This window comes from Bombina bombina, chromosome 6 (genome assembly GCF_027579735.1).
Source record: "Bombina bombina isolate aBomBom1 chromosome 6, aBomBom1.pri, whole genome shotgun sequence".
Classification (NCBI taxonomy): Eukaryota; Metazoa; Chordata; class Amphibia; order Anura; family Bombinatoridae; genus Bombina; species Bombina bombina.
Genome location: NC_069504.1, coordinates 889,161,426 through 889,176,421, shown reverse-complemented (window position 1 = coordinate 889,176,421; position 14,996 = coordinate 889,161,426). Strand labels below are relative to the sequence as shown.

The window sequence follows — 14,996 nt, the reverse complement described above, 5'->3', positions numbered from 1 at the left end:
AGCCTGTAGTATCCCTACCTATACTGAAAATTGATATACCTAGGTATAGGCTATTGAGAATCTATTACAAAATAATTGTATACAGACATACAAAAATAAAATATGTCGGACCCTGTGTATTAGTTCAAAAATCACCGCCTAATTAAGTGAATTTAAATTGCATACTTACATATCTCAATTCATATCTATGTTTGTTATGTATACACAGGTGCACACAAACAAAGGATAAAAACACACAACCGATGCTCAGTGAATACTGGTAAAGGTATAAGGGAATTAAAAAAAATAGCTGTTACTGCAGCAAAAAGCTTAAATTATGAATGAATAGACTCATACAACTCGGGAGCCGCGATTAATATTTAGCATTACATTATTATTATTATCAGGTATTTGTAGAGCGCCAACAGCTACACTACAGAAAAAACAAACAAACAAAAAAAAGCACTTTTTATTGCAAACTGGGTACTGGCAGACAGCTGCCAGTACCCAAGATGGCCCCCAATAAGGCAGAGGGGAGGGTTAGAGAGCGGTTTTGGGGGGGATCCTACACAGTAGCATATGTATTTTTTTTAAACCCTTTTATTTTAGTACTGGCAGACTTTCTGCCAGTACTTAAGATGGCGGGGACAATTGTGGGGTGGGGGAGGGAAGGGAGCTGTTTGGGAGGGATCAGGGGGTGGGATGTGTCAGATGGGAGGCTGATCTCTACACTAAAGCTAAAATTAACCCTGCAAGCTCCCTACAAACTCCCTAATTAACCCCTTCACTGCTAGCCATAATACACGTGTGAGGCGCAGCAGGATTTAGCGGCCTTCTAATTACCAGAAAGCAACGCCAAGGTCATATATGTCTGCTATTTCTGAACAAAGGGGATCCCAGACAAGCATTTACAACCATTTGTGCCATAATTGCACAAGCTGTTTGTAAATGATTTCAGTGAGAAACCTAAAATTGTGAAAAATGTTACTTTTTTTTAATTTGATCGCATTTGGCGGTGAAATGGTGGCATGAAATATACCAAAATGTGCCTAGATCAATACTTGGGGTTGTCTACTACACTACACTAAAGCTAAAATTAACCCTACAAGCTCCCTAAAAGCTCCCTAATTAACTCCTTAACTGCTGGGCATAATACACTTGTGGTGCGCAGTGGCATTTAGCGGCCTTCTAATTACCAAAAAGCAACGCCAAAGCCATATATGTCTGCTATTTCTGAACAAAGGGGATCCCAGAGAAGAATTTACAACCATTTATGCCATAATTGCACAAGTTGTTTGTAAATAATTTCCGTGAGAAATAGAAAGTTTGTGAAAAAATTTGTGAAAAAGTGAACGATTTTTTGTATTTGATCGCATTTGGCGGTGAAATGGTGGTATGAAATATACCAAAATTGGCCTAGATCAATACTTTGGGATGTCTACTAAAAAAAAAAATACACATGTCAAGGGATATTCAGGGATTCCTGAAAGATATTAGTGTTCTAATGTAACTAGCGCTAATTTTGGAAAAAAATGGTTTGGAAATAGCAAAGTGCTACTTGTATTTATGGCCCTATAACTTGGAAAAAAAAGCAAAGAACATGTAAACATTGGGTATTTCTAAACTCAGGACAAAATTTAGAAACTATTTAGCATGGGTGTTTTTTGGTGGTTTTAGATATGTAACAGATTTTGGGGGTCAAAGTTAGAAAAAGTGTGTTTTTTTCCATTTTTCCTCATATTTTATCATTTTTTATAGTAAATTATAAGATATGATGAAAATAATGGTATCTTTAGAAAGTCCATTTAATGGCGAGAAAAACGGTATATAATATGTGTGGGTACAGTAAATGAGTAAGAAGAAAATTACAGCTAAACACAAACACCGCAAAAATGTAAAAATAGCCTTGGTCCCATACGGACAGAAAATGGAAAAGTGCTGTGGTCATTAAGGGGTTAAAGGGACACTGAACCCAATTTTTTTTTTCTTTCGTGATTCAGATAGAGCATGAAATTTTAAGCAACTTTCTAATTTACTCCTATTATCAAATTTTCTTTATTCTCTTGGTATCTTTATTTGAAATGCCTGAATGTAAGTTTAGATGCCGGCCCATTTTTTGTGAGCAACCTGCTGATTGGTGGATAAATTCATCCACCAATAAAAAAGTGCTGTCCAGAGTTCTAAACCAAGAAAAAAGCTTAGATGCCTTCTTTTTCAATTAAAGATAGCAAGAGAATGAAGAAAAATTGATAATAGGAGTAAATTAGAAAGTTGCTTAGAATTACATGCTCTATCTGAATCACGGAAAACAAATTGGGTTCAGTGTCCCTTTAATAACAACAATTTTGCATATTATGGTTCAAAAGGCTACATAGATAAAGGTATGTACCACACAAAGAAGGATTAAAGGACCAGTAAATACAGTAGATTTGCATAATCAACAAATGCATTATAAAAAGACAATGCAATAGCACTTAATCTGAACTTCAAATGAGTAGATTTTTTTTTGTCACACATTTCAAAGTGGTCTATTGCCCTTTCTGTATCATGTGACAGCCATCAGCCAATCACAAATGCATATACGTATATTCTGTGAATTCTTGCACATGCTCAGTAGGAGCTGGTGACTCAAAAAGTGTAAATATAAAAAGACTGTGCACATTTTGTTAATGGAAGTAAATTGGAAAGTTGTTTAAAATTGCCTGCTCTGATTCATGAAAGTTTAATTTTGAGTCGAGTGTCCTTTTAATGAATTCTAGGTCTCGGCTGAAAGTAAATGAATACCACAGGCATAACATTATAAATGTAATTGTCTTTTCCAATGTAGAGTTAAAAACGGGTTTTACAATAATATTTCCCCTGGGCAGTGGTTGCCCGCTTCTCCTTTCCTAGGTAACCACCAATGAGTTTTGAGCACTGTCTCATACTTTTTCCAAAACGCTGTAACTTCAAATTACAATACAGTACCATTCAACTTTCTAGCAGCGAAAGCGAACTGAGATATATTATAGTCCTCCTCCACTGGGGGTCAGTAGCGAACTACGTTTGTCATTCATTGTAAACTAATCCTTCTGAGCCTAGAGGGAGCTATTATTGTCGTTCTTCCCTCACCCTCTAGGAGTCAGCAATGAGCTGTCCTTGTAACATTAGTCTAATGTCTTCCACCCCTACAGGCCACCAATAAGTTGTCAATTCCTTACTTCGCCATTAGGAGTCGGCAGCGAACGTTTATTCTATTGTTATTCCTATCTCTTCCACAAGGGGGCTATGTTTTGGTTTCCCTCCTCATCCTTCAACAGCCAGTACAGAGCTGGGTTCGTGTTACACCCTTATATCCATTAGGGGCCAGCAATTAGCTATTTGTTGTTCTCTGTAATAAAATAGTTGGGCGTGGTTTAGAAGTGTCACGTGTAAATCCCGCCCACCTGTCACGAGCTTCCACGCGAAGGAACGTCATAACAAGAATGCACTATGTTATCCCTCCGCAATCATGGCGCAAAAGTAGTACCCCTACAGTAACCAGAACTATATTCGCGGCTGCGAGCGAGGCACCTAATGAATCAGTCAGACCGTGTGATTCGTTTCCAGCTCTGGTCGTCGTTGTGTGCGACGCAAATCTTTCGTTGGCGAAGCCTTACACCTCGCTTGATTACACAAATAACAAATAAGGACAATAATAAACAATGCATCTCTAATATTTACTTTTTTAAAACAAATCTGCACCGATATCGTATTAAACATTTGACTGTCAAAAGGGCCGCAGCATTGCTTTTGTATCCAAGTGAATATTTAGCTTGTATAATTGTAAGACTGGACATTTCTTTTGCCCACTGGAGCTTACAGTCTGTATTTCCCTTAAATTAAGTGTATAGCGTACAGAATGCGTGGCTATCTCTATGGAGACGAGTGGGCGACAAGGAGATGGTAGGACGCGCCCTGGTGACGTAGCTGTGGGCGGTGTTTCAGTGCGGAAGCAACGGGTGGTGCTTCGGCTGTTTATCTTCCTCCGTCACACGGCAGACTGGGCCTGAGATACCGAGACGTTGCTTGTAGATTGTGTTGGACCTATAGCGAGTATGAAGTTTGTGTATAAGGAGGAACATCCGTTCGAGAAACGGCGCTCAGAGGGAGAGAAGATCAGGAAAAAATACCCAGACCGAGTACCGGTGAGGACAGTGGGCTGGGACCGTGGGCTGTTTGTGTCATACACGGATTGGATAGCGATTAATCACTGACTTTCTATTTTATGACATATTGCGAAACGTTGTTGTAGCAACAACATAGCAGGTGACTAGAGGGACAATATGGCTAATATGTCAGTATTTACTAAAACGTTTTGACAATTGGTCTCTTTTAGCACCATCATAACAAGAAAAACGTTTTTGGGACAGTGTTTTACTGAAACAGATACGTACGACAGAGTTTGTTCTAGTTTATCATTTGGAAAAACTAAGAGCTGATTTTGATAATTATTTAGGCCGTATGAATAAACTGGTTCTAAAATTCAAGTACTCAGTATGTGATTTGCCTAAATCAAAGTTTACTGCTGAAGATTGATCCTGGAATGTGTGACGTTTTGTTGCGTATCAAGATGAATAGCTATAGGCTTTCCTCATATGATAATAGACAGGACCTTTATACCACAATAAATTGGTCCCTTAGCTTCCTGAGGGTTTACATATTAACCCCTTAATGACCACAATGTACCCTGTATGTCACTGGTTGTTAAGGGTTTTTCAGGACATAATAGCACAAGTCTAGCAAGAACACTGTATTAATGCACTCCCTCCAGCAGGCTTTGTGGAATAGAGCAGTCTCAACGCTGGTGACAAGGCCGCGCTATAAAACAATCAAGTCCCAAAAAAAGGCCAGCGACATACAGGGTACGTCGCTGGTCCTTAAGGGGTTAACTTGATTTCCAGTGCTTTGTTCACTGCCCTGCTTCAGTAATAGTAAAATGATTCGTTTAATAAGATTTTACAGATTTAAATCGAGTCACTCTTTTTAGACCAAGTACTGGTTTATGGGCAGCAGTTATTTGTAGGAAATAAATGTGAAATTGTTTGCTGCTTTAATATAAAGTTTTATAGAAAGTAATACGATTTGTTAAAACTTTATAAAAACGAAGTTGCCAATACTGGTTTATGGGCTGCAGATATTTGAAGGAAAGAAAGATATAAAGTGTTTGCTGTTAAAAATTAAAAGTTTTGGAATCCTTTATGTTCAATTAGATCATCACAATTGTAACACAAACGCTTATATTTCAAAACTTACCTACTTTGACATGAAAACGAGCGTTATAAGTCTAATAAAATTATATTTTAGATTTTCGAGAATGACGTCACTGAAGCCAAACCCCCGTTTATGGTGCGTTCAATACTAAAATGAATCCCTAATCATAATCTGTTTTCGTGCATATAATTATTCTGTTTTGTCACCCGGCGCATGCAATAAGGTAATTTGCGCATGTGCAGATTGTACCTTCGATACCACACTTGCCCATACAAAGCTCCATACGATGGAGCGTGACGTATTATATGACGAGTTCATAAGATCGTGCATGCACATTACGTCCGAAGCTCGACATTTTGATAACTCAGGTTATCGTAAATGATTCATGGATGAAAAATTATCTGACACGCAAAGCAATTTACATATATAATTGTTAGATATGGATATAGCGATAGAAGAATTTTTTTTTTTTTTGCAGCGTTTAGTGTCCCTTTTAAATATAAACATTTTATAAGAGTTGTGGTTTCTTGGTTACTAAGCTTTGTTAAAAGTTTGAAAAAACAAAGTTGCCAGTTCCTTCAACAAACTATATCTAATGTAAGTGATCTCTATAGGTTTAATTAAAAGCTTACTAATTGTATCTAAATATAGACTCTAGCCTAGATGCCAGGAATGTATTTTACTTTAAAATGAAGCATTGTTCCTCTCTCAATTGAAGGGACAATGATCCAGCTGGTGCAAGGATACTGCATTTCTGAGGATGTGGAGCTGATGTTTCAGCTGATTGTTGCTGCAGAACAGCGAAAGTGAAAGTGTGTAGGGAATGTAAAAATACACCCATATTTAGCATGTTGTCTGAAAGGGACATATAATACAGTGTGTGGTCAGTAAGGTATACTGACCCTCTCTTGCACACAGCTAGTGCTGCTTGTTTTTATAAACCTGATCTGTGCATGTAAACAAACTGTATTTATATTCATGGTGGTCATTATATCTTCGTCCTGGGTTGAACTTTTCTCTCTTGGTTACTTGATCTGCCCGCTTGTGTGTATGTGCATACACATTTCTTCTTTGGGGGGGGGGGGGGGGTAATATTGTATGACAGTTGTTTATGTTCTAGAGAGCTTTACACAGCTTGTGTATTTTTCTTCCTGGCAACTTAATTTTTGGATTATTGTACAGGAGATATGTGATGCCTTTTTTTTTGTTTTAAGATTATTAAACTTTATTTAAAAACAAATAGCATTTTGTTCCCTTTTTAAGAATGCTACTTAAAGGGACAGTATATACACCAGTTTTCATATAACTGCATGTAATAGACACTACCATAAAGAAGAATATGCATAGGTACTGCTATAAAAATCCAGTATAAAACCTTTTAAAACTTACTTAGACGCTCCCAATTTAGCACTGTTGACGAGGTTAGGCTGGGACACCCATCAAAAGGGGCTGAGACAGCAGGACAAGCTGACCCTCCCCCATCATGTAAAAAGACCCATTACTCAAACCGTAGCCTGTAGACATCTGTATACATCTAAAACTTTGGGTCTTGGTTAGGAGTCTGAAATTAAGCACAATGTTATTTAAAAATAAGCAAAACTATACATTTTTACAAAAACGCTCCCAGATGTTCTATATAAATGTATCATCTACAAAACATGCAAAGAAAATCCTAGTGTACAATGTCCCTTTAATTTTGTTTTATTTACTTTTGAAGCTCTACTTGGCATTCTACTTTTTGTTTGACTTTTTTTTTATGAAAGATATTAAGAATTTCTTGATTATATTTAAAAATCTCTTTACCTATAAGACACTTAAAGGACATAAAACCCACTATGTTTTTTATGATTCAGAGTATACCATTTTATTTCAAACTTACTTGCATGATCAAACTTACTTTGTTCTTTGTATCCTGGTTGAACCAAGCTTCATGTTCCTTTTAATGTGGTTGAAAATAAGAGTGCCAGAATATATTATATCATTTACTAAGGTTCATCTTGCAGCGCCAGCTCTAAAGCATGGGTAAAGTTCAAAGTTAGGTTCAGCCAGTTAAAAATGCAATATCAGTTTGCAAATATTGCCATAATCCTGCACCCTTCCTAAAGATAAAAACAGTTAATCATGTCTGTTTGCCAGAAGTAGATACAATACTGAAATCTTAGGAGGCTGGGCAGTGCATGCTAACTCTGTGTAGCGACGTTGGCAATTGCATTTTTATGTCAAACCGAAGAGCCAGAAAGTAATATTTGTATATAGATTTAAAAAGTTAGGAGCCGTGACACCTGTGATTTCTCAAATTCTGCTGCAAATTTAAGGGACACTAGTTTCTCTCCCTAGGGCCTATTTGATGGGCACATCAGTTATTTTTACTGACCACCCACCTAAAATTCAAGCAATATTAACCTAAAATTAACTCATATTAATTTGTTTCAATCTTTGCACAAATTATCATGAGACAATTTGTAAAAATGTGCAGTGTTTGTTCTTTTGATCGTTTAAAGGACCGTTAAATACAGTACATTTTTATAATCAACAAGGAATGAGAGAGAGACAATGAAGGTGACTCATAAAATGTAAATATAAAAAGAATTAGTAAATTGAAAAGTTGTTTAACATTGCATGCTAAATTTAATTCATGAGTTTAATTCTGACTTTTGTCCCTTTTTTAAAGGGACAGTCAACATGAAAAATCTTTTTGTTTAAAAAGTTAGATAATCCCTTTTATTACCCATTCCCCAGTTTTGCATAACAAACACTGTTATATTTTTTTTACCTCTTTGATAACCTTGTATCCAAGCCTCTGCAGACTGTCCCCTTTTCTCAGTTCTTTTGACAGACATGCATTTTAGCAAATCAGTGCTGACTCATAAATAATTTGACTGGAGTGAGCACAGTGTTATCTATGACACACTTGAACTAACCCCTCTAGATGTGAAAAACTGTCAAAATGCACTGATATAAGAGGCAGCATTCAAGTGCTTAGAAATTAGCATACAAGTCTACATAGGTTTAGATTTCAATAAAGAGGATACCAACAGAACAAAGTAAATTTCATGTTAAAAGTAAATTGGAAAGTTATTTAAAATGACATGCCCTGAATCATGAACCTTTTAGTTGGGACTTTACTGTCCCTTTAAGTAACACTTTTATAAATAAATCCAGATCTCAGTGTGTTGTATTTTCACAATATTTAATCGCTCTTGATATCTAGCTGGCAACACAGCTAGTATCTTTATGTAACTATTGGTGTTATCAGAGCATTTCTTTATTACTGGCTCCAAAAAAGTATGATTGGTTCCCCTGTATTCTGGGTGACTATTCCAGGTTCATATTTCACAATCTTTGTCATCTTTATTTATATTCCAGTTTTCAACTTGTTTATCTCTAAATGCTGTCATGAACAGGATATGCTTCCTTATGAATCGGTTAATTACTGCCCTGTGATTAAACTCACATCTCCAAACAATGTGGAGGCACCAGTGTAACCACCAAAGGGATGTTGTCAAACTACTATTACATCCAGTTTCCATCACTATATGGCTGTCATATTCAGGGGATGAGCAACTTTCATAGCATTTTTTTATTAACTGAAATAAGACTCATACATTTCTTTATTTCGTTCTATTAGGTGATTGTGGAGAAGGCTCCAAAGGCTCGAATAGGAGATCTGGACAAAAAGAAATACCTGGTCCCATCAGACCTTACAGGTAAAATATAATGTATTCAGAGTTAAAGAAAAGCTACAAGCTAGCATATGGAATCTCTGGAATGCAGATTACCTATAAATAATTGAAGCTTTATTCAACATTTCTGTAGGTACTTTTGTTTAGGACAAAAAAATGAGCAGTCACTGTTCAGAATTCTAATCCATACAAAACCATCCCAACAGACTGCAGTGCACCCAAACTCATTAAAATGTAAATTATGTTTTCCCCATATTATCTTTAAGGGTAGGCCTAAAAATCCCTTTCCCACAGATCAATGGTATTCTAGTTATCCAATCATAATACTATCCCATATTGAAAGGGCATGTGCTTGCACAGTGGTTCACATTTGTGCAGTAGGTGTCAGTGATGTCATATTTTAGATAGCAGTTAACATACAGGCAATATACTATAACAGTTTTGAGTACTCAAGACACGCATGTAGTTCCCTTGGCTTAGCCTCCCTCCATGACTGCATGCACATTTCTTAGAGCCCAAAATACCAGTGGTTGTATCATTAAATACCCTCACGCACAGCAGATTTGCAGAGATATGTTGAGTATGCACAGTTGTGTGCTTTCAAACCTTATTTCAGAAACTCTCTGTGATTGATCAATTTAAGTAATTCCTCTTGCTCTGGACTCTATAAATTTTTTTTATTTTATTGCAAAATATGGACCCCTTGTTCATTTTGATGATTAGATTGGAGTTCTGCTGCTTATTTTAGAGCCCAGAATATTATGTCACCTGGTTCACATAAGTGCATGTCTTTTCCTTGTTTTAAGAGTTCAGTCCCCACTTTCAAATGAGTTGTGTGTCTGTGTGTAACTCCTTCTCCTATCCCTATAGAAACATTCTATCAGGTGATTTTCATTTCTATTAGTTACTCACTGATGATAGAGGCATGAGACTAAATATTAGAGTGGACTCCCCTTTCTCCAAAATTTGCTATTATAGACCCTGTGTGTAAGTTATTTGTGGAGACGGGTTCTCTGAAAGAGCACTGACCCTTTGTAAAAGCTCCCTGGTTTCTATTGGTGCAGGAAATTGCATTTAGAATGATGATTCAGGATGGAGGCAACCGTCCATGATGAGAAAATAAGCAAAATTGGAAAACGGAAGTCACATGATCATCATCGCAATCATGTGACTCAAAACAACCTGGATTGGCTCCTGGGGGAGTTCCTGTGTTGCTAGGCATGTCCCCCAGTTGGATCCAGCAAAGTTAGTTCAAGGAGGGGAACAGGATGCCGTAAAAGTTAGGACATTAAAGGCGTTAAAGCCAAGTGCTTTTAGGATGGTATGGAACGTCCTAAATGCGTCTAGGGGTTAAGATGTCTGGAGCAGTAGAAGAGATCACTGGATGATTTTTTTTTTTGTCACTATTTTGTTTGGTATTGAGTGCCTCCTTTCTCTGATTTTGAGGTTTATGATTTGCTGTTAAAGGACCATTAAACACATTAGAATTGCACGATCAACAAATACGGGTTATAATAAAATCACAATGCAAAAGCACTTATTTTGAATTTCAAATGAGTAATAGATTTACTTTTTTTTTTTTTTTTCCTAACACCTTTCAAAGTTAGTTGCATTTTCCTTCCCTATGCACCATGTAACAGCCATAAGCTATACACACAAGAAAAGTAGATTTGTATAATCAACAAGTGCGTAATAGAAAGACCATACTTAATCTGAACTTCAAATGAGTGTATTTTTTATTTATTTTTTCCCCCTTACAAATTTCAGTTATGTCTATTTCCACTGCTCCTGTATCATGTGGCAGCCATCAGCCAATCAAAAAATATTCTGTGTATTCTTGCATATGCTCAGTAGGAGCTAGTGGCTCCACAAGATTGTGCACATTTAGATATTGGAAGTGAATTGGAAATTTGTTTCAAATTGTGTGGTCTATGTGAATCATGGAAGTTTAATTTTGGCTATAGTGTTGCTTTTAAAGTGAATGTAAATTTAGATGATAAAGTGCCCGGTTTTTAAAAATCAGATTCAAAACTGGCACTTTAATTAATCAAAATTTACATTTCACTCTTGTTGTGAAAATACTTTTAATCTTGACAGCCACTGCATCACTTCCCCCGCCCGTTGCAAAGCCTCTTCCCGGGTCTAAAATGAGGAATCCGGCTTCCTCCAATCATGGTGTTGAATCAGATACTGATTTCCCCCGGAGGGGAAGCCGTGATTGGAGATGACCGATCCGTCCTTTCTGACGTATGAAGAGGCTTCTGACGACCGGGGGAATCGCTGGAGCGGCTGTCAAGATTAAAAAGCAAGTATTTTCACAACACAAGTGAAATGTACATTTTGATGAATGTGGTGATAGGCGCTGTCTTGTTCAGCCTAGAGGCAGAACTTTTCTTTACTTTCTGCAATGAGATTTTTTTAGTGAAAATTTTTCTGCAGGTCATTTTTAAATAAAATTCAATTTTAAATTATACAGTTACACTAAGGCACCAGTTTAATTGCAATGTGTTGGTTAACTGAAGAATAAAGCATTTTTTAATGATTTTTATATATATATATATATATATATATATATATATATATATATATATATATATATATATATATATAGTGCAGTAGTTTGAAAATGGCATTGCAAATTAGCTGCATACAAAAAAGAAATTTTAAAATGTCTTTTAATAAATCTTTTTCTCTTGGTTTAACATAGAAATGTAGTAATAAAAAGATACAGTGCTCTTACATTTAGAATAAACAGACTGGGAAATCTCTGAGAGCCAGTCAACAAGCAATGTGCTGCTGCTTTGCAGCGCTACTGCATATTTGACTGCTTACTTCAAACAGCACTTTGCCCTGGATGCACTGTGTTAAGGAAAATTGACACAGTGCAGCCAGAGTACAGCTCTGTTTGTAGTGCTGCTCCACATTAGACAGTTCTCTTCAAAGTTAAAGCACTAACAGTTCATGCATGTGTCGTGTTCTTTCTGCAGACATGCTGCATTTTCTGCGATAACATCTCACATCACTGTATGTTCTGCCTGTCATGTGTGCCGTAAATCTCTGCTTTTTAGCCTGTCCACAGCCTCAGATTGCAGATGTTAAACGCACCAGCAGACTAATTTTCCTGGGATGATTGACAAGCCCTGCTCTCGCTTAATATGTTAACAGAAAATGATTGTCCACTGTTAAGTTCTGGCACTGGGGGTAGACCGGGTCGCTGCCTGGAATTTTGCCTGCACTTTGATAAATGGGGGGCCTTAATGGTAGTATCAGTTCTAATCCTATCACATTGACAGACTAGACACTATGAATATTAAATTGAAAAAAATGGGGTGTGCTAAGACGGAACTTCTATTAAACTGATCTGTGTAAAAAAAAAAATGTTTTATTTATTTTGGGCAGTTTCTATAGCTGTTCTGTATTTGCATGTATGTACTGATATTATTTAGTAATAGGTTTTTCTATTGTGGATGCAGTTGAAAGGTATGAGGAATATTTAAAAGTTTCGGAGAAACAAGTGTTCAGAGAATAAAAATTAAACAGACAAATAAAAGGTGAGAGAGACCAGTGGAAAAACTGCAGTAAAAGGCAAATGCCATTGGGACAATTAACCAGCAATAGGATACATAACAGTATAAGAATACAAAAGACTAATAACCATCCTAATATACAGTATATGTTCTAATAATAAGTCTGTTTAGTGTTTTTTATAATATATATATATATATAGAACTGAATATTTTTACATTTTATTTAACACAGAGATGCATGTTGCATAGTATATTATTTGACCTTTACCTAAACTGTCGTCCTTGGTGGTTTTTCCCCTCAGTTGGTCAGTTTTACTTCCTCATCAGAAAGCGAATTCACCTTCGAGCTGAAGATGCGCTGTTCTTCTTTGTCAATAATGTGATCCCCCCAACCAGTGCCACCATGGGCCAACTGTACCAGGTGAGTTTATGGAGGGTCTTGAAGTGATAAGAGTAGTTTGGCATTTTATGTACTTGAACAGATAAATAATGCTACTGTTTCCACTTTTTATGATTAATCAGTAAGTTTCCAATGTATTAGATGTTGGTTAGGCTACCATTGTCACCATGTGCAAAGTATATTTGATGCCTATAACTTAGTATGCAGTTTGTTGTGGAGAAATAAATATTAATCATGTTGTGTTTTTTCCACCCCATTACAGGAACACCATGAAGAGGATTTCTTCCTGTATATTGCCTACAGTGATGAGAGTGTATATGGAATCTGACCCCCCCCACACACACACACACACACACACTTCCTACTGCTTCCCCCACTTCCTCCCCAAGTGGCACTTATACATCTGGGAAATGGTAACCTTGAACCCCATCATCCCTTAAAAACTATTTCTTTCCTCCATAACCCTGTATAAATGTGTGCGTTCAGTTTATTTGCCCCCCTTTGGGAGAGCACTTCATATACTAGAGGGAGGGTGAGGGCTGCTGCTTGTTTAACACAAGATTAATGGTGGGCAAACAAGTTGACCCACTCTCCTACCCCCTTCTGGGGTTGTTCGTAATAAAATTAAATGGAGACTCAATTTGAGTAAGTGTTTTTATTCAATACTAAGCTATTAAATTAAAACTTATGTAAATGCCATAGAATGTTACAGTCTGAGGTTCTATAGAGTGGACACTGTATAAACTAACTACAATATGATGTTAAATGTGTGCAAGTCGAGAGGTCCAGTGAATAAAATGTTCTTTTTTTGGTAGTAGGAATTTAAAAGGATGGGCACTATGGGGCACCTTCAGAAGGAGGGAGTTGCATATGGATTCTCTAGACTGAGTGCTGAGAAATTGACATGCTTTAACACCAAACATACATTAATTCTCTTAAATTAGCTGTCTAATAACATAACGTGCACCAGTTGTTTCAAATTTTATAATACTGGGTGAATGGGGGAAAAGGGTGAGGAGAGAGCTATGGTGAAGGAGATGAAATTATAGGAAATCATCTTTAAAAAAAAATGTAATATGGGACTTTGTTAAAGGGACATGAAACCCAAAAAAATTATTTCATGATTCAGACAGAGCATACACTTTTAAAAAAAACTTTGCAATTTGCTTCTTTTAGCTAATTTGCTTTGTACTTAAGGTATCCTTTGTTGAAAAGCATACCTAGATAGGCTCAGGAGCTGGGACTAGCTGATTGGTGTCTGCACATAAATTCCTCTTGTGATTGGCTTATTGATTTGTTCAGCTAACTCCCGGTAGTGTTTTGCTGCTCCTTCAACAAAGGGTCCCAAGGGAATGAAGCATAATTGATAACATAAATAAATTGGAAAGTTGCTTACAAACATGCTTTATCTGAATCATGAAAGGACAAAATTTGGGTTTCATGTTCCTTAATGGATATTGGAATGGCCAGATTTATTCAGTGGCTCATTAGCCCAATTAGACATTTCAAATATTACATTTCCCTACAGATAGCAAGGAACTAACCTGTTTGTTGAGATTATACTGTGGGAAAATATACAAGTATTACCTTGACATAAAGTGTAAACTTGCCATTCTTTATTCCAATTCACACCTTTTCATTGTATGACATGTTTTATGATCAACATAACAGAAAAGTGAAAATGTTTTTTGGGCCTCCCAGAGATCCTGTATGTTTAGTGCCAATAAAAATAGGTTATTTATGATTATTTTAACAATAAGATTTTTATCTGGTGATAGATGAAACCTAGTAAAACCAGATTTATATATATTATATTTCAGTTTGGTTATATCAATTATTTTTACACAATGTACATTTATAACTATTTCTTTCCTAAGATATGGAGAGTCCAGAACGTCATTCAATTACTAGTGGGAATATCACTCGTGGCCAGCAGGAGCAGGCAAAGAGCACCACAGCAAAGCTGTTATGTATCACTCCCCTACCCATAATCCCCAGTCATTCTCTTTGCCTCTGTCAATGAAGCTACAAGGGTGGTTTTCTTAGGAACCATAATAGATTCCCTATCTATGAAATTTTTTTTCTGACAGAGGTCAGAGAATCAAAGATTCTTGTCTCTCTCTACAGTCTACTGTTCAGTCGTCAGTAGCTCAATGTATGGAGGTAATTGGGTCT

The 14,996-nt window shown here is 36.6% G+C and overlaps 1 protein-coding gene across 1 annotated transcript; it reads left to right on the top strand.

Annotated features, from left to right (window-relative positions):
* Nucleotides 1-3,933: 3,933 nt before the first annotated feature.
* On the top strand, nt 3,934-13,461 carry GABARAP (GABA type A receptor-associated protein). Its single transcript, XM_053718437.1, has 4 exons — nt 3,934-4,145; nt 8,840-8,918; nt 12,724-12,842; nt 13,084-13,461. Exons 1-4 carry the CDS (start codon nt 4,056-4,058, stop codon nt 13,147-13,149), a joined length of 354 nt encoding a protein of 117 aa, XP_053574412.1. The 5' UTR covers nt 3,934-4,055; the 3' UTR covers nt 13,150-13,461.
* The last annotated feature ends 1,535 nt before the right edge of the window (nt 13,462-14,996 follow it).